This window comes from Notolabrus celidotus, chromosome 22 (genome assembly GCF_009762535.1).
Source record: "Notolabrus celidotus isolate fNotCel1 chromosome 22, fNotCel1.pri, whole genome shotgun sequence".
NCBI classification, from domain to species: Eukaryota; Metazoa; Chordata; class Actinopteri; order Labriformes; family Labridae; genus Notolabrus; species Notolabrus celidotus.
In genome coordinates, this window is record NC_048293.1 from 27732288 (window position 1) to 27755550 (window position 23263).

General features: G+C 42.1%; 3 protein-coding genes across 6 annotated transcripts in view; 1 reads left to right on the top strand and 2 right to left on the bottom strand.

Moving 5' to 3' along the window:
* Positions 1-874: 874 nt before the first annotated feature.
* On the bottom strand, positions 875-13619 carry med6 (mediator complex subunit 6). 3 transcript variants are annotated; one of them, XM_034675250.1, is made up of 9 exons: positions 13321-13619; positions 12467-12525; positions 3293-3452; positions 3029-3120; positions 2800-2882; positions 2585-2693; positions 1992-2107; positions 1850-1877; positions 875-1433 (listed from the first exon to the last, which is right to left on the bottom strand). In XM_034675250.1, exons 2-9 carry the CDS (start codon positions 12486-12488, stop codon positions 1303-1305), a joined length of 741 nt encoding a protein of 246 aa, XP_034531141.1. In that variant the 5' UTR covers positions 12489-12525; positions 13321-13619; the 3' UTR covers positions 875-1302. The 3 variants fall into 3 exon arrangements, with proteins under 3 accessions (XP_034531141.1, XP_034531142.1, XP_034531144.1); XM_034675251.1 differs by lacking the exon at positions 13321-13619 and adding an exon at positions 13162-13254; XM_034675253.1 differs by lacking the exons at positions 12467-12525; positions 13321-13619 and adding an exon at positions 4905-5021.
* LOC117806346 (tetratricopeptide repeat protein 9A) lies at positions 7334-12173 on the top strand. Of its 2 annotated transcripts, none has more exons than XM_034675248.1 (3): positions 7334-7975; positions 8422-8619; positions 11307-12173. In XM_034675248.1, the coding sequence occupies exons 1-3, from the start codon at positions 7495-7497 to the stop codon at positions 11387-11389; spliced, it is 762 nt and encodes a 253-aa protein (XP_034531139.1). In that variant the 5' UTR covers positions 7334-7494; the 3' UTR covers positions 11390-12173. The 2 variants fall into 2 exon arrangements, with proteins under 2 accessions (XP_034531139.1, XP_034531140.1); XM_034675249.1 differs by having other exon boundaries at positions 7338-7975; positions 8422-8604.
* Positions 13620-14478: 859 nt separating the features above from the next.
* map3k9 (mitogen-activated protein kinase kinase kinase 9) overlaps positions 14479-23263 on the bottom strand; it is an 11764-nt gene continuing 2979 nt past the window's right edge. The window contains exons 2-6 of the mRNA XM_034675488.1: positions 22443-22571; positions 21708-21849; positions 21518-21630; positions 20494-21249; positions 14479-17728 (exon numbers count right to left, since the gene is read on the bottom strand). Coding sequence (XP_034531379.1) covers positions 17274-17728; positions 20494-21249; positions 21518-21630; positions 21708-21849; positions 22443-22571 — 1595 coding nt within the window. The 3' untranslated portion in view covers positions 14479-17273. The remainder of the gene's footprint in view (positions 17729-20493; positions 21250-21517; positions 21631-21707; positions 21850-22442; positions 22572-23263) is intronic.

Genomic DNA, 23263 nt, shown 5'->3' on the forward strand with positions numbered 1-23263 from the left:
GAAAGCATGTATGAAATATAACAGATCATCCAGTGAGTGGAGCAAATCTGATCAAATGGCGACACCTGCTGCTCACAATCTGAATAACCTTTATAACCAAGTAGACATACAATAAAGACTGGTATATACTCAGTGGTTTTATATCACATGTGGGCCTTATTTGTTAGATCAAAGTACTTCAAATTACAAGCAAGATAAATCAGAAGTCCTGAGAGGACTGAAGAGGCATTAAAAAAGGGAGAGACTATCTTCTAAACACTGATGTGAGGACGAGGAAACCCTAAAAATAGTAATCATTTAAATTTGCATATTTTATCTAGTATTGCAAAAAATAAGCTTGATGCAAATAAAAAAAGGAGTCATCAGTTTTCTGCTTCCTTGTTCCCACATGACCTCTGAGGAGGTCACAACCAGAAATGAAGTATCTCAGGTTTTAAACCAGCATGAAGCTCACCTGTGTCTGCTTCTTAAATACTCCTATCACTGCTGCAGTCCAGACAAGATGACCTTCTTTCTGTTTCTATCCTTTTTAAGATTTCTATAAAATAATGTTCTGCTTGTTCGGCTCTCGTGTTCTTTTATGGCGTACCTGCTTTTTGCCCTGTCAGCTGAGATAAGCCACCAGATGTTCAGTACCTCAGTGGATTAGAAACATCTCCAGATTTGATTTCAGGACAGAACTTCAGCAAATTGACTTTCCACCTGTCAGCCATCATGTTTGATAAAGTTAGTACAAGGACAGAACACCTGGAAAGTTTAGAGATGTTGATCCTGAGTCAGCTCAGCTCCAAACACACACATTAGATGTTATTTTGCTGACATCATGAAGAAAAGGACAATAACATGTAAACACACACACACACACACACACACATCAGGAAAGAGAGACTAGTTTATTTTTTTAATACAAAAACACAAAAATGAGAGAATTCCTAAAGTGAAAGAGGTAAATAATACGAGGTGCTTTAGTCAGGGAGGTTTGTGTGTTCCAGATGAGGTGATGCATCGCGACTTGTCTCCTCTGTGAAGCAGAAAGATTAACTTGTCCGTTGAAGTCACAACAACAGGAACATTACACTGATGTGGACAGGAAACTGACACTGATGCTGAGGTCAGCGAATCATCAGAAACCTCCATCCTTAGCAAACCAGCTGAACGCCTGCAGACATCCAGCAGTTAACCCTCAGTGTGTTAGAGGAGTGATGATAACATGATGTAGAGTCTGTGTGGTCAGAGAGTTTTCAAACAGGAGTGATTCCTGAGCTGGAGGACTTCATATGTTCAGTATCAGTGGGAGAAGTCTCACTGCAGCCTCGCTCTCTTCTCAGGAGGCGGTTTGCTCGGTGGAGCCGGGGCGGAGGTCTTAGTGGCCGGCTCTCTCTCCTCTTGTTTCACAGTTTCTGTCGGAGGTTCAGGCTCTTTCTTCACCTCGACTGCAACACAAGAGCGCAACATTAGAGGGGGAGTCGTAGGTTCTATCACATTTAATTAATAAATATAATATGTGTATAAAAAGAGTCTGATCAGGGACTACTTCAGGTCAGTCTGGAAGCACCAACACGAGTCAGCGGTCTAATTCTCTATCCAAAAACTTGAAAACGACAACCTAAAGGGCTTCATGCACCTTGCCGTGTGAGTGTGAATTAGTTCTGGTGCAGGAAAGATGCCTGGGGCACACTTCCATGTAATTTTATGTTTACTGGAAACAAGCATCTCCGTTAAATAGAAGCAAAATTGTGAATTATCCTCATTTATAGCCCTTTAAATGTAAAGAACTAATATCCACAGACAGCTGCTTCTACTACGTTATTTAGAAACAGAACATCTCGTCATATTTCAAAGGTCATACCTGGAATCGGCTTCTCTCCGGGCTTGGGCTGAAATTACAGAATAAAAAATCATGAATACATACATTTAATGAAACCAGTCCAACAGATGAAAACAGACATTAGTAAACATAAATAACTGCTCAGAGATGGTGTTTTTGTTACCTGGTAAAATGTTGGTGGGAACTTGGACCTGAGGTCCAGAAGGAGTGTGTCCACACGGTGCCTCTGAAACAGTGAGCTCGGTTCTTCTTTCTTTTTAGACTTTGGTTTGGTTTTTTCTAGAATAAATAAAGATATGTTCATCAGTCTTCGCTCAAATCATCATAATAACCAATTTTTTTTATAACATCATGGGAAACACAGCTCTGTCTCTTGTACTCTTCAATAATCAGGATTCACCCAACTGTTTTTTTTTTTCAGCAGGAACTAGGAACCTTTTGATGAACTCTTACAGCAGGAGCCAGGGTCTAAATTTAGTTCTTTGGTATTTGATCTCCCCCTCAAAAAGTCCCTGCTCAGGGGGGTAGTACTCTCTGAAGGTCCACAGACTCACAGACGTTCTGCACTGTAAACCCTGCCCCAAAGTTCCTCTATCCTAAAAAAGTACCACCTCCAGCAGCAATGACTTGTTGGGAGGTGCCTGCGATCCCATTTTTGGGAATGCTAGGAGTTCCTTTTAAAGGTTCCAGGTCCCTGAGGATAGTTCCTTCGGTAGACAAGATGCTTTAAGCGTCAATGAACTACAAAAACCTCACCTCTCTCCTCCTGGTCCTTGAAGTGCCACCAGTATCCTTTGGACGGATGATAGCGGCAGTATGACATCGCCTCGTCAAAGGCGGACTGGATGCCGTGAACAGCAGACAACTAAACCACATGAGACTCAAGTTACTGATCAGGAAACCCTCTTCATTTCTGTTCCTGATTTATTTTGACATGCAGAGCTTTTATTGAATCATGTTATTATTCTTACCGCTCTGGAGCTGATCACCGTTCCCAGGTCTGGGGCCTGGTACACCACTCCTGCTATGATGTAGTAATCCGCTAAGGGAATTTCTGCAGAAGAAGACAGAATCATCACACACAGCCTCAGATTAATTCTTTTATCACTGATACTCCTTCTTAAAGACGAGTTAATTCTTTATCAAACAGAAGCACTCGTACACTCTGCACACCGGCTGACCTTCTCCCGAGAAGCTCACCTTGTGTTGGCGACTGCCTCTGTTGTTTACGGATTATATAAAGAATTGGCTCCTGAGCGTGAAGAAGGATGTACTCCACTCCCACCATCTGACTGAAATAAGACACAAACAATGTTTGTTATTGATCAGGTGAATGTGAGCCAATCTTACAATGTCTTCATGTCCTATGCAGTCTTTATGAATACATCTGTTCTTTCATTCTGTTTAGTTTTCATGAATCCTCAGATGGTTTTGTTCTCTCACAGATGTGTCAGAGAAACTTACTTCAGATGCTCCAGGCTCAGCCGCTGCATCTTCACCACCTCGTTGTTACAGGTTCGGTCGTAGAACGGGTTGCTCCTCTCAGAGAAGTAGTCGAGGACATTTCCAGGGTTAAGAATGGGAACCCAGCCGCTGTCCACCCACGAAATCCCCAACAGGTTGTCTGTCGATGGAAGGAGACAGTTAACTTATTACCTGAACTGAGGGCGGGTCAACTTAATCACATTTACATCGCTGTGACACAAAGTTAGATGTGAGTTTAGCACATTTGATGTAACAGACCCCTTCGGTTATGAAATCATCCTCCCTGCAGTCTCAGGTAATAAAGTACCGCTCTGTTTTAAAAGGTCTGATAACAAAATCAGGAGTCCTTTTGAGACTTCAGGAAGCATCTCAGAATACCTTCACTCCATAAGACTTTCTGTTTTGTCAGTTTTGACAGAGTTAAGTCCAAAGTTTCTAAACAATGGTTAAACATTTGAATGGATTGATTCAATAGTGACGATGCAGATTAATATCATAGGATTTATAGCTCTTTGAACTCCTGTTGTAAGTTGGACTTTGATACAAACAGTAGGGACAGACATTACAAGCAAAAGAACTATTCTATAGTTTGATGATTATTCGAGTAGTTCCCTGTCCTTCCTGCAGACATAAGGAGAGAGAGGCCCATTTTATGAATGTGTACAGTTGTTATAGATATGATACATGTTTGGATATGATCTCAATGTTCTGCTTTTAACTATAAAGTCTGCACTCTGCCCAATTTCTCATTTATTTCATCGTAGAAACTCCTCCAGAACTTTGTTTCTGTATTTTTCTCCAGATCTGAATCTAAAAAAAGCTGTAACCATTTTATCAACACCTGACACGTAAGCTTTCTTATGATATCTGGAATATTAATATATTATTATGGGCGTTTTTTGTTATTTAAGGGCAAAAAGCAAACTGCTTTCAGATGCCCTGCAACCACTTTCAGACAGCTGTACCGCATTACAACCAGGGGATAGTAATAAACACAGAAATACTACATTTTAAAGATGAGATAATAGTCACATGATGTATTTGATTAATTATTATTAATCGATTAATCAACTATTCGACTACAGGCATTAGAAATAACAGAACAGGACATGTCAATCTTATCGTGAAAGGTCTTGTCTGCTTTTTTAGGACATAAAGACACATCACTGTTTATATGAGTGATATTCATAAACAGCTAAAATCTCCTCAGAGACTTTAAAGGCTGTCACTGCTGTCCATCAGTTGCTCCTTATAACAGAGAGGTTCAGGGGACAGACAAACTATTTAAGATTATAAATCACGAGGTTAATTTAGATGTTACCCACCATTCTCTGATATTTAAGTTCTAAATTAGACAGAATCGACCATTCTACTAGCTTGACAGCTTCAGCTAAAGTAGCCGAAATGCTAACTCAAACAAGGGAGATGCTAATCGTTGCTAATGTTAGCTTTAATGAATAAGACACACTAATAAAGTTTCCTCTCTCACTGACACGATAAACCTTTAATATATGTTTTATATTAAACCTGGTACCAGATTATTAACTAGTAATAACCTGCTTATGAATGAATTAACGGGTTATTCACGTACCTCTGAAATCTACCGCCGCCATGATGTAAACAACCGTCCCTTAAAGATTACGTCACGAATCTGCATCCGGAAGTTGTAGTTTGATGACGTCGGCTTTAGAGTCTTGATCGTAAATCACTTCAAAATCAAGAAAAAGTGGATGAAATTGATTTTTTTAGACGTATGCTGTAGTTAAAGGTGGGCCATATTTTTTTTAATCATTTTTTCTTAAAGGCTGAATTTATTTAAATTGAAGGAAAACTGAAAAAGATTCAGAAGTCACTTAATTTCCTTTTTTTATTCAATAATTTAGAATTATTTCCACATTTCCTTGTATATGGTACGACTTTGAATTGCAGTTGAAAGAAGGGACTTAAAAAAAATATATATTTCTCAACACTAATCTCGATCCCTAGTTACACAATAAGTCATATTTAATAGCGTTCGTGCTTCATGTTTTTTATTACTGTTCAGCTGCACCGCTCCAGAGAGTTAAAATTCCAGAGACACACCCAGACAGCTGAGTTCATGGTCCTGTGAGTGTGACAGGACAGATAGATTAAAGCATTGTGACTTCATGCTTACACACTCACTCTGTGATGTTGATGAGAGTCAAAATGAAAAAGCTCCTTTGTCATGACAAAAAAGGGGAAGACCGTGTTTTTCATCAAGCTGTCTGCAGCCCCCCTTCATAATAAGAGGCTTGTAGCATTATTACCCAGCATAAACCCGGCTTGAATGACATCATACCCTGTCATTACGGACTGCAGCCTGTGATGAGTGTGTCCAAAGTGGTTGCACAGAGGAGAGCAGTGAGGGAGAACAGCAGGCTGCAGGCGGCTCGGGCGAGAGACGACAGGCTGGATGATCTTTATCTGATTCATCTGAGCAGAGATGACTGCATTCCTCTAATTTCAGATAAGAGCGACAGACTGAGAGAGATGTTTAGGTGGAAGGAGGGGGAAGATGCTGGCTGCTGCCAAGTGCTCCTCTTACTGTGAGATATTCAGTTAGAGGAGGCTGAAATATCGCTGTTTCCAAGAGAACTTGCATGGGCGGTCCAGAGAGACAGAGAGGAATCAGATAATCCAATATTTAGAGTTAATGTGCTCTCAGATCAAAAATACACTGCTTTAGAGATAAGAACACAAATCTCTCATATCTTGAGTTTGATTTAATTTACAATAACAATACAGCGAATACAAGATAAAGAACACTAAATATGTTGATGCAGATCACTAAAAATATACAGACGGTCACCGTGAGACTTTCCTACAGTTTAGAATCACATATGCATGATGTTTAATATATAATCTAACCAGAAGAAGGATCACAGCGTGCTAGCGACCTAAAGTTAGAAAGAAACAGAGGAATTAAGATCATGATGATCTTGATGTCCTGTTTTTATATGAGGAGTGCCCAAGAAAAGGGGCGTTGGTTTAGCTCAGTTGGTGGAGCAGGCGCCCCATGTATGGAGTCTAAATCCTCATCGCTCTGTTGGTAAGATAAGATAAGATTACAGGTCTTGGCATGATGTGGTGCATGCCATTCCCCCTTCAAGACAATCAGATATCTTAAAAAAAAAAAAAGATAAGGTCAAATATGTAATCGCACTTCCTCGTTTTAAAGCAAACATCAGTCAGACTTCATGTGTTCAGCTCTTTAATACAAGTTATTGCAACACTGAGTATTTCAGATAGAATAACTCTCTCCTGTAGTCACACATGAATAAAAATGCAACAGAGATTCATGACTTTAGAATAAAGATTAATAAATGGCTAATCCTGAAGGGGCAAAACATACCCAGATAAAAATATATGTAGCTAAATAATAACCTAACGAAAGAGATAAAATATAATAAATAAAGAAATATAAATTAAAGCTAGGGTTGGTAGTCATATCCTCAGGACTCTGTCTAAGTGTAAGTGTGATCATGTATAGTGAGCAGGTGGTTATGTGAAATAGTCATGGACTTGTCTCGGCCAGTCATGATTGTACTTTGTACCATCCACTCATTATACATGATCTCTAACATCATTTTCCTCCAGTCAGCTCCTTTTCTGGGGGACTGAATTTATGCTGGCTGATATAAGAGACAAATAAAGATGGCCGAGACGCAAAATGTGAAATATCAAGCAGTTTTTTACATTCGAGATCCTCAAACCAGCTTGAATATTTGCTCCAAGAACACAATAATAACCTAACTAAATGGATACAATATAATAAATAATGAAACATACATTCATAAAGCTCAGTAAGATATAAAACCTTCATTAGAAATAAAGATTTGCTGTAAAGTAACATTCATTTCTGCTGTATTCATGTGAGGATGAAAACACTGTCATAGCAGCCTGGTTTTAAAATAAACAGGTAATGAAATGATGTCCAGATGAACTGATGATGAAATGAAACCTCTCCTCTTCCTGCTGGCGGACCCCCATGGGACCGCTGGCCTTGGATTTATCCTCCAATCGGAGCGTCGGACAGGAGGAGCGCGCCGCGCGCACAGAGAGAGAGAGAGCTGCGACACTGCTGGCGAGGAGGAGACGCGACTACATACGGCTCTGAGGATGCAATGAGACTCTGAGACTCTGATCAGAACCAGGACACAATGATTCAGGCCGGACACGAGACCAGGATGGACGGAGGCAGAGACAGAGACAGCGACAGCTCCGGCTCCCCGAGGCTCCTCCAGCACTGCGCGCAGCCTCCTCACAGCAGCAGCTCCAGCAGCAGCAGGACCAAAGAGGCCAGATACCAGCAGCAGCTCCAGCAGCAGAGGCATCATGGAGGGTCGATGCTCAAACAGCCATCCCACAACGAGCCGGCCGACGTCGTGAGGCGGGCTCTGGACTTCAAGTGCCAGGGTACCCAGTGCTACAAGGATAAGAAGTACCGAGAGGCCATAGGCAAGTACCACCGCGCTCTGCTGGAGATTAAGGGGCTGTGCAGGGTGCTGGGGGACCCGGACTCCATCTCCAAGCCGTCCGCGTCCCCCCTCCTGCCCACCCTCAGCAAGTCCAGCACCCTGACAGACGAGCAGAAGGGGGCCATGGAGAACGCAGAGCTGGAGTGTTACAACAGCTTGGCCGGTAATTTCCCCTCACACATTTCTCTACACACACACACACACACACTCACTCAGACACACACACACACACACACACACAGATTTATCTGCTCTCCTCTCAGCACAGAAAGATTCTGGGAATACTCCAGAGCTCATGAATGATTCATCTGGAGTATGACTCACTCCCAGGCTTACCCCTCTCTCCTCCTCTTCTTTCTCTTCATAGTCAGGGTCCATATTTATTCACCCCTCAGTAAATCCACTAATTACACTGTATGTTTTCAGACCTATCCACAGAATCCACCACATCTTGGCTCCTGACAGGACACACACACACAGACACAGACACACACACACACACACACACACACACACACACACACACACGCACAGACACACGCTGTAATGAAATCCAAACACAGGCTCGAGCAGTGTTGGTTCAGTATCTTCTCTCCCTCCTGTCTGCAGCCTGTTTGTTACAAATGGAGCTGGTGAACTACGAGCGGGTGAAGGAGTACTGCCTCAAGGTGCTTCACAAGGAGGGGAAGAACTTCAAAGCTCTGTACCGGTCCGGCGTGGCTTATTACCACCTAGGAGAGTTCCAGAAGGCGCTGTACTACCTGAAGGAGTCGCACAAACAGGAGCCGTCAGGTCAGGACTCCATAGGCAGGTTCATTTAAACATTTCTGCAGATTTAATGTAATTGGTGTTCAAAGTCATCTGTTTGTGTTCTCAGAGCAAATATCCAGAAATATCCAAGCTGGTTTGAGCATCCCAAATGTAAAGAACTGCTTGATATTTCACGTTTTTGGGTCTCGGCCATCTTTGTTCGTCTCTTATATCAGCCAGTGTGTTGAGTATGTAAATTCAGTCCCCCAGAAGATGAGCTGATTGGAGGAATATGACCCAGAGCTGCGTGGTAAACAGTCTCCAGAGACGGAAGGCTTTGAGATGATGCGTGCATGTTAAACATGAGTATAATCAATCAGAGGCGTGGAAGTAGCAGCAGAAGAAGAAGAAGCACGCCTTCATGGTGCATCATGGAGTAGGAGTCCTTGGTCTTAATAAGAAGATTCAGCAGAGTGGTAGCATCATCCGAATATAAATCAATATTTGTGTCAGAAACATTGTGACAAATACGATCGATATAACAGTGGTCCCAAGACGGAGCCCTGAGGCACTCCATCCACTATTTCAAGAGATGTAGAGGTGAAGCTTTCTGCACACTCTGATCTGTTTGATGAATAATTTCAAACCAACAGACGGATTGTTCCAACAGTTTAACTCTGAGTCGTCTCGGTTTCATAATTATACGCTCTCCAGAGTGGACGAGTCATTAAAAAATGCTGCACAGTGCTCCTTATTGTCCAAGGACATGATAAAATCACGGACGAGTTCTAATCTTCAGAGGACCTCTTGAGGATCTGAAGTGGTTCCAAGGCCTAATTTTGGGAATCAAAGATGTTAGAAAACAAGCTTTGTATTTAAACTAACAGTGACCTCGTTGATGAGAACATAAATATGTGTGATTTTAGCTCTTTTGAAGTGGTTTCACTCTTCGTTTCCTTCATAGTATTTCAAATGTTTACGTGAAATTAATCTCTTGAGCAAAACAAGAGAGGAGTTATTCCAACACTTGGATACTTGAAGTTTAATTGAGCATAGCGTTAACTCAGGCAGGCTACAAAGTCAAGCTGATCTTAATTTTGAATTCAATCGTATGGTGCTATTTGTACTTTTCTTTTCTTTTCTTCTCTTTTCTGTTTGTTTGTTTGTTTGTTTGTGTTTTGGTTTCTCCTCTACCTTCTTATTCTGATTTTATTTGACTCTATTTTATCTTTGTTTAATCTTGATCTTTTTAGGGAGCCTTTTTAACATCTGGTAAGGGACTACAGATGTAAACTAGCCTTTTGGCTAACTGGCATATTTACAGAAGTGTTAATTAATATGCACGGTCCTTTTAAATAATAAATAAATAAATAAATAAATCACATCTGCGCATCCAATCGGCAATAATCAAAACAGGCGTTCTATTGAAACTGCTCTGCCTGCCTTATTCCTGCTTCCTCTCTTCCTTTCTGCTGTGTCTGATTTTAACAGTGTCCTATGTATCGTCACTGATGCTCGCTCTGTTCTGTACCCCAGAGGTCTTTGCTGCTGCTCTCCCTGCCTTGGCTTTGGATAAGATAAAATAAGATATTACTTAATTGATCCCCTGGGGAGGAATTTGGTTGTTGGAACCCAGACATAAGTGCAATCAAATTAGTAAAATAAAATCAGTAAAAATAATAAAAGATAAATAAAGATAGAATACAAATGTAGATATATACAAATGTTTCAAATGGTTTAAATAGTAATTACAGGCAGTATTAAAATGGTTCAGTAGTGACAGGTTGACGTGGTGTGATTATTAAGCAATATAATAAATAAATATGGGTATATAATATGAATGTAAGTTGTAGTAAATAGTATTAATTTAAGATGATGGAGTGTGACAGACAATGTAGGAATGGTGTGGATCTATTCATGGGGGGCGGGTCAGCTGTCAGCGTGATGCAGTCTGTGGCCTCCGTTACTGTTCAACAGTCTGATGGCGGTGGGCACAAAGGAGCGCCTGAAGCGTTTAGTCTTGCCCCGTGGTGGGATGATACGTACATGTATGTATGTATGTATGTATGTATGTATGTATGTATGTATGTATGTATGTATGTATGCACATGAAAGAGAGGGGAGGTGTGCTCTCCCTGCATCAGGCTATGGCATACCACATAGGCACACGGAAGGGCAGGGAGCTCCAAGAACAGAGCTATATCGCTGAAATATAACTTATTGCATGCAGATTCTTATGTAGCATTTGACTCGATCTTATAAGTCTCTTTAGCTCAGCTTCAATATAAACGTATAAAATAAGTCATCTAAAAAATGTAAAGGAACACTGTTCAGAGAGGTGACCTGCAGGCTCAGTAACTTCAGTCTGACTTGGATTATCACATACTGGTTTCTACACCTGGTCTGCTGTAAAGTTTGGGTTCTCTGTGTTGTGTAAGTTGTCTCAGTACATCCAGTCCTCTTTTGTTGTTTCACATAATGCACACTAACTGCAGTTTGTTTCTGTTTGAGTATCCGCCAGTGTTGTTTGTGACAGGCTCTTTAAAAACCACACAGGATGGACTAGAACTGCATGCTGCTGAATCTTTAAACAAAACCACATCTCCTAAAATAAGCTCCTGCCGTCACTTCGCTCTGTCACACGAGCCTCTGAGTTTTGGATGGAAGATTTATGAGCATATTGATGCACCGTTTCCCGCCCTGAGCAGGAAATAAATCAGCCTTTTCCTGTCTTTGTTTTCCAGACACCAATGTGATCCGCTACATCCAGCTGACAGAGATGAAGATTCGCCGTAATGCCCAAAGGGAAAAGAAAGAAGCCACATAAGCAGTCGCTGCGTGATGACTTCTAACCTGTCGTAAATTTTAGCCCTCATGTGTGCCACCCAGACCTTACACAGACGAGTCACAGGTCTCGGTGTGAAGCGGTAGTTTTGTTTGCTTTTGCCTTGCACAGCAGCCAATTACGTGATGGAACTTCATAAGTGTGTGCTTGAAGCATTTTCACGAGTAATTGTACTGTTCTTTGTTTTAAAACTGCCAAATTTATCTACTATGAACCCTCCGAGAGTATTTTTAAACATAACAAACTGATGCACTGCCAGTCCAAACACTGCACATACAGGCCAACACTTGTGATAAGAGACGGGACCAACAAGGTCCTCAGAGTGAATCCAGCATGTTTACCAGTGAAGCGCAACTGTAATCTAGCATGTACCCTCGCACAAGATGTCCTTTGAAAGGCAAGGAAATGAGTAACAACCACCTACACTTCTGTCGCCTCACTTTGGTTTTGAAAGTACAACAAAAGATAAAGATTTTTTTATACTCTTGTTTTATGTGAAGTGCTTTCAGGGAGAGAGATTCAACAAAAATGTGGAGGCGAGGACATCAAGCTCACGTGGTTGCTAGTGTCAGTGTGAACTGAAGAGACATATCACAAAATGTAAATAGGCAACTTTATAAAAATCACAAAAATATTATGGAGAGGCAAGTTGTTTGTGTGTATTAATGCCAAAACTAAGCACTTCATTCACAGCCTTTTCTGTATCAACAAATACTGTATGTTTCCTGTAAAGGTATGCGTGTAATAAATGTGTCTATTGATTGAAGTATTTCAGATTGTGTGCATTTACTTCATTATTCTATTTCCTGTGTTGTGTTCATTATTCAAACCTCCTTCCTTAAAATGGAAAAAGCCGTTCAAATGTAAAGAGGGATTATCACCTAGTTTTGTTCAGCTGATTCAAGTTAAGTTTCCTCTTAGATATTTAAAAATGAAAGCAACATTTGATGTAACCTGAAGTTTGTTAGCCTCTTTTTCTTATCTCTGTTTTTGGTCTCCACCAACTCTTTTAAGCCCATTCTTTAACTCGGAGTGTTATGAAAGCTTCAGCATGATTACCTGCTTTGCAAGTTGCAGCCATGTCCTTCTCCAAACAAAGGTGGCACCTGATCCGTCACCTGGAGAGCAAACAAGAGGTGTAAACAGTCTGAAAGTGTGTCATGTTTGTCTTCCAGATGGAAAGTAGTCTCTGAGGGTTCTTGAAATACCTCTAGACTTGCAAGAAGTTAAAACCATGGCCCAGTTTTCTGAGAAATCAACATGTGACTGAAGTTAATTGCTAAACAATACATGTCAATTTAAGAGCTAAATTAGACTTTATTCACAAGCTAACTCACACCTTTCTGTGTACTGTTTGGTGTTAGGTAATTTTAGCTTACAGCAACTCACTCACCACAGTCTCCTGGTGATGCTAAGATATCTACCTGTAGCAACAATGCATATTCAAATGAAATAAATGTCCATACAGTTACCTGGGGAGAAGCCAAACTGTCTAAAAGTCTTGCTTCATTTAGTAGAAATTGTGTAATAATTCTCAGAATACCATTCACTATGGGAGCAGGGTTAATGTGGTGCTGCTTCTAGTGTGTTACCTAGCATTAGCAACATTTAAACAGTAAGCAACTAGCCATTTAAAGCAAACATAGCTTCAGTCAGACTTCCTTGAGAGTTCATGGAGTCATAGCAGTCCACAAAATGTTTTTAATTCAGTTAAACAGTCTGATAATCCTGGAAACACCATGAGCAGGACTCACCTGGTGCTAGGTAGCTCTAGCATCAGCTACATTCAAATTGCAGCTAGCTTAGCATAATCACTTAGCTAAACTAGCAGCTGTTTCCAATTCAATGCATACTTCAAAGACTATCAGATAAAGGAGGAAATATAAGCTTCATAGTAATATCAAAGAACTTACCTGAATCAGCAGGTAGAACTCAGCTGCAGCAACTCAGCATGTTAGCCTCAATTCACACCTGATCATTCATATATTAGCATTCCACTTTATTTAAGTGACAGCTGGAACTATCCTCTCATCATTTTTTATTCAAGGTTGATAATTATTAACAGTATATTGTGTAATATTGTGCATTTATTCCCTCAATGGTTGAAATATAAGGCTGGTACAGCTCACACTTATGCTAGCCTCACTTCCTCAAGGGAAACCAGGCAGGGCTAACTGATGGGAGCTAGCTTGTGATTTGGCTAACAGGAGCCTCAGTTTGTGCCTGTTATTTATTAGCATTAGCCACATTGGCAATAAACACTGTTTTTTTGAACAGTTATCACTATGGGAAATGTAAGCTATGTATGATACTGTAGCTGAAATGCTAATGCCAATACACAGGGAGCAAAAACTGTTGTTAGCCTTCCTCTTGAGGGAGTTACCTGTAAAAATAGTCTGTTTATTCACCAGCATATTATGTTTTGTTGGTTTGGTATTCAGTGAGTTGATTAAAGTGACATTGTTAGCTTTTTATCAGCACAAAATAGCTAACAAAACTTTGAGAGATAGAACTTCTGTATAAAAAGATGCTGAAAGATGCTAAAAACATACACATGGGGCAAAAATGAGTAATTCATCCATTAAAGCTGCAGTTGGTAAGAATGGTGTAAAAAACTTTGCTTTTTTTCTGCTGAATTTGGAGGAAAGGTCATAATACTCATCTGTAAGTGAAGTAATGTGAGACTATTGCGAAATCTCTGTGTTTTCCAATGCCTTTGTATCAAGCAATGTTATTATTCCCCTCGTTCCTGTTATCACGGACCAATCACAGCTAATCTCCAATCCTCTGTCCTGATTGGTTAAGGGGCGGCCCCTACTGCGTCCTCCGATTGGTTTGGTTTCGAGTCCGGCACTATCATGACTGCACACGCCGATCTGTGTTGGGGGGCTCAGAGGAAATCTGGTTGGGAGGGATAGTGCTGACATTCAAAGTCCCTCTCTCTGAACAGATGTTTACTCAGTGACTACAAACAGCAGCTTTAACATTTAAAAAAAATAACAACAAGTCTCTTTTATACCCAATAATTGAGATGAATATAGAGTTTATGAATAAAATCTGGACCCAGTTGGCTCATTTGCTATGACTTTACTCAAATCAGTGTGTTCCAGTGCAAATATAAGTCAGTCAATAACAGCATTATTCCCCACCTGAACATTGTCCATCATTAACGGTAAGATCAGCTTATTCATGGTAATATTTCAGACAGATATCGACACCTCGGCTACACCTCGGGAGGAGGAACTTGGTTTCATCAAGCCCTCCTTGTGGAAACAGGTTGTACATTTAGCATGATCACATTCTGTACAGGCCTCATACACGGAGCATTCACATTGACACAAACATCGGGTAACACTCGGGTCGAAGAAGACGGATCAAATCACAGAGGATGCAGCTTTCCAGGCTGAGAGGTGACTCAACATTCAGAAATAAAATGAGAAAATCAGGCATTACAGTGTCAGATAGTGGTTTCAAACTATCCTTAGCTTCATCGTACTTTTAATTGAATATTCCTGAAATCTGAAGTTTAATATTAGCATGTTGCATGTAGCATTTTAGGCCCAGACAAACACAGGTAAAATGCAAGTTTAAGAAAATTTAACATCAAGTGGATCAAATAGCTCCTCTTTCAGGTCAAGGTAGTTCTTTATATTTGAGATCTATGTCTCGGGAATGTTTTGTATTTTTGCATTTAATCAGATATATCAGATTGCATCAACGTATCATCTCAGAGTCAAACTGCTGAAGATGTAAGAAAAACCTGCAGAAAAAAAACTTAATTCAAAATGCATGAGACGGATAAATAAAATATGAAGCAAGTCAAATCAGGCTGCATTTTGTTGTCAAGTCCTGAAACATTCATAGAATAACAGTGTCAAAAATCAAGGCAATGTTACACTGAATTATAAAAATAAACCATCAAACAAATCGATCAATAAATTAAATAAATAAAACATAAATAACAAAGAATGAACTCTCGGTCACACGCCACCAGGGCCTGCTTCACCCGGTGTCCCACTCAACACCCACGCAGTTTGTGTCGACATCATTTAAGACGTTAGTTTCAACCCTCATTTAGCTTTTTCATCAAGTTCTGAGGTGGATATTTTGCAGCAGTACAAGTATAAAGTTCCCTTTTTAGTTTGGAGAAATGTTAGAGAGGTTAGAATTTGTTAGGCCCTGTTTTTACATATTTTGAGGTCTTAAGAAGTCCAAAACTTTGCGTACACATTTAAGTAGACTGCAAAGACTTCTGGTGCAAATGTCTCCCATCGATGTATCTCCACTTTAAGCGTCTGTTTTTGTCTTACAGGCTCAGATTGTTACTCAAAGTGTCTGACAACATGACATGATAGATCCCTCCAGAAATAGGTCTTTATATGGTGTAAGATGCAGTTTTTAAAACCAGAAACATTTGTACATTTATCTTTTTGAATGCACCAGACTCCATTGACAAAAACAGCATTTTTACCTTGAAGAAAACTGGAGTTGCTGCTCTACCGCCGCCCCGACCTGGCACTGTATTTGTGCTGTTTTGTAACCTTTCTTGTTCTATTGCGTCGCCTCAAATTCAACACAACACAAGAGCAAACAAAGAAAACATTAAAGGTAGATGTAGAGCAGCAACTTCCTGTTTCACTGCACGGTAAAACGTCTGCTTTTTCCTATGGAATCTGGTGGCTTTGCATAGAGAGTATAACAGCTGTTTCAGGTGAAAGGAGAGAGGTCTACTCAGTGGTGTGGCTGTCAGGGACTTAGAAGGACAACATGGGCCTGTCATTGTCGAAAACATGCACTCAATGTAGACATACTTTGCTCATTCTCTCTTGGAGGAGACTCTGGTTTGGCTCAGTAGTCGTCGTAGCCATGGCTGCTGGTTCAGCTTTTGGCCACGACCCTTTGCTGCATGTCCTCCCGCTGCTCTCTGCTCCCCTCTCTTCAGCTCTTCAGCTGTCCCGTCTAATAAAAGGCAAATATGCTTGACGAAAAAACCTTTAAGAAGACAGATTTCACTGGAGACACTGCAGCCTGCTTCACAGCTGCATGTTGAAGCAATACTCTGGAGCCATCCCAGATCTTTACAAAACAAAAACAGGGCCAGGGTTTAAAAGCACAGGAATTCCCCCTTCATGAGGTCTGGGATATTTTTGGTTGCGACTTCTTGACAGTGTTGCGGCTCTAATCCAAACCAAAAAGCTCGAGATGATGTCAGACATTGTTGTGCTGACATGAACCCAAGACTGCAGCTTGCTAATGTAAAGAGAGCTCATACTATACAACACCACCCCTCATCCTCAGATCTTACTCTGTACAAGTGATCGGTGATGCCAGGTGCTCGATACAAAACAGCCACCAGCACATTAATCAAACAATTAAACAACATATCTGACAATGAAAAATAACTTAAAGCTTTACATTCATGACGCTTTCCAAAAGTGCACTTCATTAAATGCACCGTCTAGGACTCAAGCTTGAAATTAAAAAAAGATGCAAAGCTTTGTGAAACTGGAAACGCCGCTCAGTGGAGGAGCTGGAAATCAGTTTGACCCCAAAGAAAAGTCTTCATATTTTAAAGACACACAAAAAAATCAACCAATAAAAGGTGATCCTGTTGGTTGAAACACATTCCCAGATACTTCTCATGTTTGTTTTTGTGGTTTTAGAAGCAAAGTTGCAGGATTTTTATCACAAATAGCAAAACAACGAGGTGGTTATTTTAGAGAGAACATCGATTTGGACTTCAGTGACGTATTTTAAGTCGAGGAGGGACCTCAATAAGCTTGGGATCAATTCATTTTGTGAGTACTAACGGGCCCAGACCTGTAACAATCCAACCCTACAGCAGTGACAGTCTCATCCATCAGAGTTAAGACCAGAACCCGGGTCTGTAGCGATACGGCGAGTCTTTGGGAAAGCTGACCTCTGGTCTACAGAGCGGCACAGTCCCGTCCCGGCACTGTCCCTCATCCAGCCGATCCAACAGGTTCTCCTTCTTGCGTGGGGAGTATGGCGTCGGAGCCTCCATGGGGGTTGGGAGCACCGCTGGGTCCACGCCAAACTCCACGGTTGGAGGCGTTTCTGTGCTGGACGTGTGAGCGGGGGACTCGCCGTTACCCAGGCTCTGTCCGTTTCCCCGCGGCCTCGTATCGGGCCAGAACACATCACAGCGTGAGCGCGGAGAAGGCCGAGGCCGGGCCACAAAGTCAAGGGTTTTGGGGCGTTCGGGAGGACAGCGACGGCGGGGGGTCGGAGGGAACACGAGATTTGGGTCCGGGAGCCGCGGGACATCACGAAAGTCCTCCTTTAAACCTCTGAAGACTCCTGTAGTGAGGAAGGAGGAAGAACGAGAGAAGAGAGAATTTAAAAGGAGAGCAAACGTCATGTTTTTAGAGTTTTGGAGTGATACTTCTGTTTCCCATCATGTCAATATCTCAAAATAGATTGAGCTTGAAATGTTCTTCCTAAATTCTTAGGAAAAACATCTGCTTGGAGAGTAAAAGAGGAGGGAGGATTGGCCAAACTAGGGTGCTATAAAAAGAGCCTTGGCCTGCCAATCACATATTACTAACTTAGGGATGAAATGGATTCACTGTTAACTCTTAAATAAGGCTGAAACATGCAACATACATCTCTGACCTCCTGAAAAGCTACACTCCTGCAAGGTCTTTGAGGTCTACAGGTCAGCAGCTTCTTGTGGTCCCCAAGACCAGGCTGAAAACCAGGGGTGGCCGTGCCTTCTCTGCAGTGGCCCCAAAAATTATGGAACGAACTGCCCCACCCCCCCCATGTTAAACTGTCCCCAACATTAACAACTTTTTAATCCCCCCTTAAAACATATTTGTGCTCCTTGGTTTTTAACCCAGCATGAGAGTTGTGTGGTCTCTGTCTCTCAGTTTTTTTATTGGTTTTCTATTTTCTCTTACAGTATTTTTATTTTATTAATTTTTAGTATTTATTTGACTTTTTTGTGTTTTTTTTATTTGCTCTTACAGTGTTTTCTTTTCTTTTCTTTTAGTATTTATTTTACTTTTATATATTTTTTGGTTTTCTATTTTCTCTCACAGTGTTTTTATTAAATCTATTTTTTATTTTACTTTTTTGTGTTTTTTTATTTGCTCTTACAGTGTTTTCTTTTCTTTTCTTTTAGTATTTATTTTACTTTTATATATTTTTTGGTTTTCTATTTTCCCTCAGTGTTTTTATTTAAATCTATTTTTTATTTTACTTTTTTGTCTTTTTTATTTGCTCTTACAGTGTTTTATTTTGGCATCCAGCACCTCGGCTAGGAATCTAGGAGTCCTATTTGATCAAGATTTATCCTTCAAGTCCCAAATTCAGCAAATCTCAAGGTCAGCCTATTTTCACTTGCGCAATATTTCTAAAATTAGACACTTCCTATCTCAGAGCGACGCAGAAAAACTAGTCCATGCATTTGTTACCTCCAGGTTAGATTACTGTAACTCCCTCTTATCAGGCTGCCCCAATAAGTCTCTAAAGATTCTTCAGCTAGTTCAAAACGCCGCAGCTCGAGTATTGACTAAAACTAGGAAGAGGGAGCACATCTCTCCAGTGTTAGCTTCTCTAAACTGACTCCCAATAAAATGTAGAATAGAATTTAAAATCCTTCTTTTAACCTACAAAGCCCTTAAAAATCAGGCACCCTCGTATCTTAAAGAGCTCATAGTGCCCTACTACCCCTCTAGAACTCTACGCTCCCAACATGCAGGCTTGCTACTTGTACCTAAAATCTCTAAAAGTAGTATGGGAGGTAGAACCTTCAGTTATCAGGCCCCTCTCCTTTGGAATCATCTACCAGTCAGGGTCCGGGAGGCAGACACCCTCTCCACTTTTAAGAGTAGACTTAAAACTTTCCTTTTTGATAAAGCTTATAGTTAGAGCTGGATCAGGCTTGGACCAGCTTTTGTCATGCTGCTATAGGCCTAGACTGCCGGGGGAACTGGCGCACTGACACAGTGGGATCCTAGCTCACCTTCTTCCCCCCAACCCCTTCATCACTTACTTTAACTCTGCCTGTCCCATTAAAGTTACTAACCATAGACCTTTCTGGAGTCCCTGAGCTCCCTTGTCTCGTAGATTCCTCTGAGCTGCCGTAGACGTCCTCCTGCTGTGAACGATCTGGACTCCAGCTGATACGGACGATCTGGACTCCAGCGGCAACAGCTTCTACGACTCGTCTCATCACTATCACCTCTCTCTCTTACTCCCCTCTATCTGTCTTTCCAGACCCAACTCAGTCGAGGCATGATGGCTGTCTAACATGAGTCTGGTCCTGCTGGAGGTTTCTGCCTGTTAAAAGGAAGTTTTTCCTCACCACTGTAACTAGCTAAATACTGCGATGTGCAATGCTCATGGTGGATTAAGGTGGGGTCAGACTGAGTCTTACCCTGTCTTGGTGTTGGGTCTCTGTTCATAATTTGACATAGTGTGGTCTAGACCTCCTATGTTTGTAAAAGCGTCTTGAGATAACGTTTGTTGTGATTTGGCGCGATACAAATAAAGATTGATTGATTGATTTTATTTATTTTTAGTATTTAATTCACTTTTTTTTTGGTTTTCTATTTTTATTTTATTTATTTATTATTTTACTTTTTTTGTGTTTTTCATCTATTTATTAAAGTGTTCCAGTGTTTTATTATTTTTATTTTATCTTCAATATTTTATTTTCTGACAGTGTTTTATGCTCTGTGTGTTTCAACTTATTTTACCTCACTGCAGTTCTTTGATTTTTGATGTGCTGTATAAATAAAGTGGATTTGAATATCTGTAATTTATTGAAGATCATAAAGGCAACAAACCCCAGGAAAAGACTAAGTGAGCAAAACATATATAAGTATGAGGAAAATGAATAATATATAGAGGATATATCTTTGTTTTTATAATCTCTGATGTTGTTTTTGTTTCTTCTTCAGGTTATTTTTGTCTCTTTCTGAGGTGTGAGGTGGGCTGAGTGTTAAAAAGATGGTGTTTGTGTTGTCTGTTTAAAGTGTTGACATCTGTTCAACACTTTGTTGTAATGAACAAAACACTCCCCCGCCTGCAGAGGTCTCCAGGATGTGCGCCCTCACCTGTGTTCTCTAACGCCGTCTTCTCCGGCAGCGGCTCCAGGTTGTTGGAGAGGCAGCTCTTCTTGATGGCCCCGTCTGACGGCGTCCGTCTCAGGCTGCGTGAGGAGCTCGGGGCGGAGGGGACGTGCGTCGGTGTGAGAGACTGTCGGGGGTTCCTCTTGAAGCTCTCCAGGTGCGTGTTGACGAGCGGGTTCATCGGGGCTTGATGCTGTGACACGGGGGGCCGAGCGTGTGGCGAGGCGGGGCGGTACACCAACAACTCCTCGCTGTCATTGCGCAGCAGCGAGCGGGTGGAGTTACAGTCTGACACGGAGGATAAGGATAGCAGCGTGTAGGAGGCGGGCAGGCCTCGCTCCGGCAGCGAGGGCGCCGAGGGTTTCAGCGGACTCTCCCGCCTGAACAGTCTGCGAGTCTGAGGGCTGGTGCTCCGCCGCTGGCCCCCCGCTCTGTGGAAGAAACCCTCCCACCTGGATTTGATGCTCTCCTCCGGCTGGGCCATAGTGAGCAGGTTGCAGCCCAGACCCACAGCTGCCAGCAGAGCTCCACAGCCCAGGAGGACCAGCTCAGACCGTCGCCCCCCTCCTGGGCTCTTCCTGCACGGCGGTGTCCCAGGAGCCGGTCCGGTGCCGGTGGGGCAGTACTCTTCTGCGTCAGCCTCAGCAGCAGCCGTGTTGGACTCCTTGTGGAAGGGGAGGCAGAGGTAGGTCTGACCGGGAGGTGCTCCCGGCTCCGTGGTGAAGCAGCAGTCTTCATTTTCTGAACACAGGATGGATCACGTTAGAATCACAATAGAGGATCTACATAAACTACAAGTGACACCAAACCAATCAACTGGGAGTTTAGACCTCCTAGGGACAGGGACAGTATTTGTATATTTGGAATATTGGTGAACTTTGACCTTTAAGTCAAACCTCTAAAACCATTTGTGAGATCTCCCTCTCTGCTTCATGTTTCCAGCCTGTCTCTCTCTCTCTTCTCACTTCAGGACAGACTCCCTCTAACCATTAAAACTGCTCCTGCTCACCCATCTCCACGAGGCTGGGCACCCCGGGCACCGCTGGACTGTGTCGAGGGGATCTGCGGAGGTTTGGGGCGCTGCAGGACCGCTGCCTGCTGCCTTCATGAGGAGGCTTCACACTGTTAATCAATAATAATCATCATTATTCTGAAATAACTACAAAGACAGTGAGAGAAAGTGAGTGTGGCAGCTTTACCTTGCATCAGCGCTGTGCTCCCTGTACGGACCACCTCCTCGAGACCGGCCCTTTTTCCTGGACCCCTTCCTCTCACCCTCGTCTTCCTCCTGCTGACATCCTGCACTGCGACCCCAGGCGATACACCCCTCCCCCGGAGTGACTGAAACACACAAAGGAAGCGTTACAATAACACACAAAGGAGGCGTTACAATAACACATTGATAATAATAATCCCACATTTTATTTAAAAGCGCCTTTCTTAACACTAAAGGCCACTTTACAGAGGGATTAAAACACAATAAAACACACTAAAATAAATAAAAACAACATGCAAAGTAACACCAAGTTAAAAATGAAGCAGTGGAAATTAATCAGAGAATGTAGCTTGGAACATGGGTGGGTTTTGAGTCTTGATTTGAAGAGGGGTAGTGAATCAATGTTTCTGATGTCGGGTGGGAGTGAGTTCCAGAGTTGGAGCTGGAGCTGAGACGGGCAGGGGGCACAGAGAGGTGGAGGGAGGAGGAAGACCTGAGGGAGCGAGAGGGGGGTGACAATGTGGAGGAGATCAGACAGATACAGGGGGGAGAGGTTGTGATGGATGGCCTTAAATGTGTACAGGAGGATTTTGAAGGAGATTCTGAATTTGACCGGGAGCCAGTGGAGCTGCTGGAGGACGGGGGTGATGTGATGAAAGGAGGGGGGTTCTGGTGTTGAATCACTTGTAATGATTCCTCATCTTGTGATGGGACTCACGTTGGATGGCTCGGAGGCGGGGGAGCATCGGTGGACTCGACGGAGGACTGGAACTGCTGCTGAGCAAACTCCTCCTCCGGTCGTGAGAGGGAGACGCCTGCACGGTGATTTTGTGCTGGAAATCTGAAATCAGGATTACAGTTCAGTGCAAGGAACCTCGGTGTTATTTTGGACAGTGACTTTAAGTTTGACAAGCAGAGAAGCTCTATTGTTAAAACAAGCTTCTTTCAGCTCAGACTATTAGCAGAAGTGAAGCCTTATCTTCCCAGAAATGATTGGAGCGAGTGATTCACACCTTTGTCACATCACACTTAGACTACTGTAACTCTTTGTTTGTTGGTCTCGACCAGTCAGCATTGCACCGTCTACAGGTCGTTCAAAATGCAGCCGCCCGCCTGCTGACTGGAAAGAAACGGCGGGATCACATCAGTCCTGTCCTTGAGTCTTTGCACTGGTTGCCTGTGAACTTCAGGATCCACTTCAAGGTTTTATTCATTATTTAAAGTGTTTAAATGGTTGGGCACCGTCTTATTTATCAGACCTTGTACAGCCTCACAGTACTTCCAGAGCACTTAGGTCATCTAACCAGCTGCTCCTGACAGTACCTCGGTCCAGACTCTCTACTTGTGGGGACAGAGTCTTCTCAGAGGTGGCCCCAAAGCTGTGGACCAGCCTACCCTTCCAGGTTAGAGCTGCACAGTCTGTGGATCACTTACTGCTGAAGACTCATCTTTTCTCCTTTCAGTCCCAGCTAAACAAGAATCCTTGGCTTCTTACTTTTTTAACTCTTTTATTTCCTAAATTGAGCTCTTAGTATTCTG

What these genes read in the sequence shown, in the direction of transcription:
- LOC117806346 (XM_034675248.1), top strand. Translation starts at nt 7,495, where the DNA reads ATGATTCAGGCCGGACACGAGACCAGGATGGACGGAGGCAGAGACAGA. An exon ending in GTGTTACAACAGCTTGGCCG is followed by an intron (nt 7,976 to 8,421) that starts GTAATTTCCCCT and finishes TCCTGTCTGCAG; the next exon opens with CCTGTTTGTTACAAATGGAG. An exon ending in GTCAGGTCAGGACTCCATAG is followed by an intron (nt 8,620 to 11,306) that starts GCAGGTTCATTT and finishes TTTGTTTTCCAG; the next exon opens with ACACCAATGTGATCCGCTAC.
- med6 (XM_034675250.1), bottom strand. Translation starts at nt 12,488, where the DNA reads ATGGCTGCAACTTGCAAAGCAG. An exon ending in CGGTGATCAGCTCCAGAGCG is followed by an intron (nt 2,694 to 2,799) that starts GTAAGAATAATA and finishes CATGTGGTTTAG; the next exon opens with TTGTCTGCTGTTCACGGCAT. An exon ending in CAAGGACCAGGAGGAGAGAG is followed by an intron (nt 2,108 to 2,584) that starts GTGAGGTTTTTG and finishes TATTTATTCTAG; the next exon opens with AAAAAACCAAACCAAAGTCT.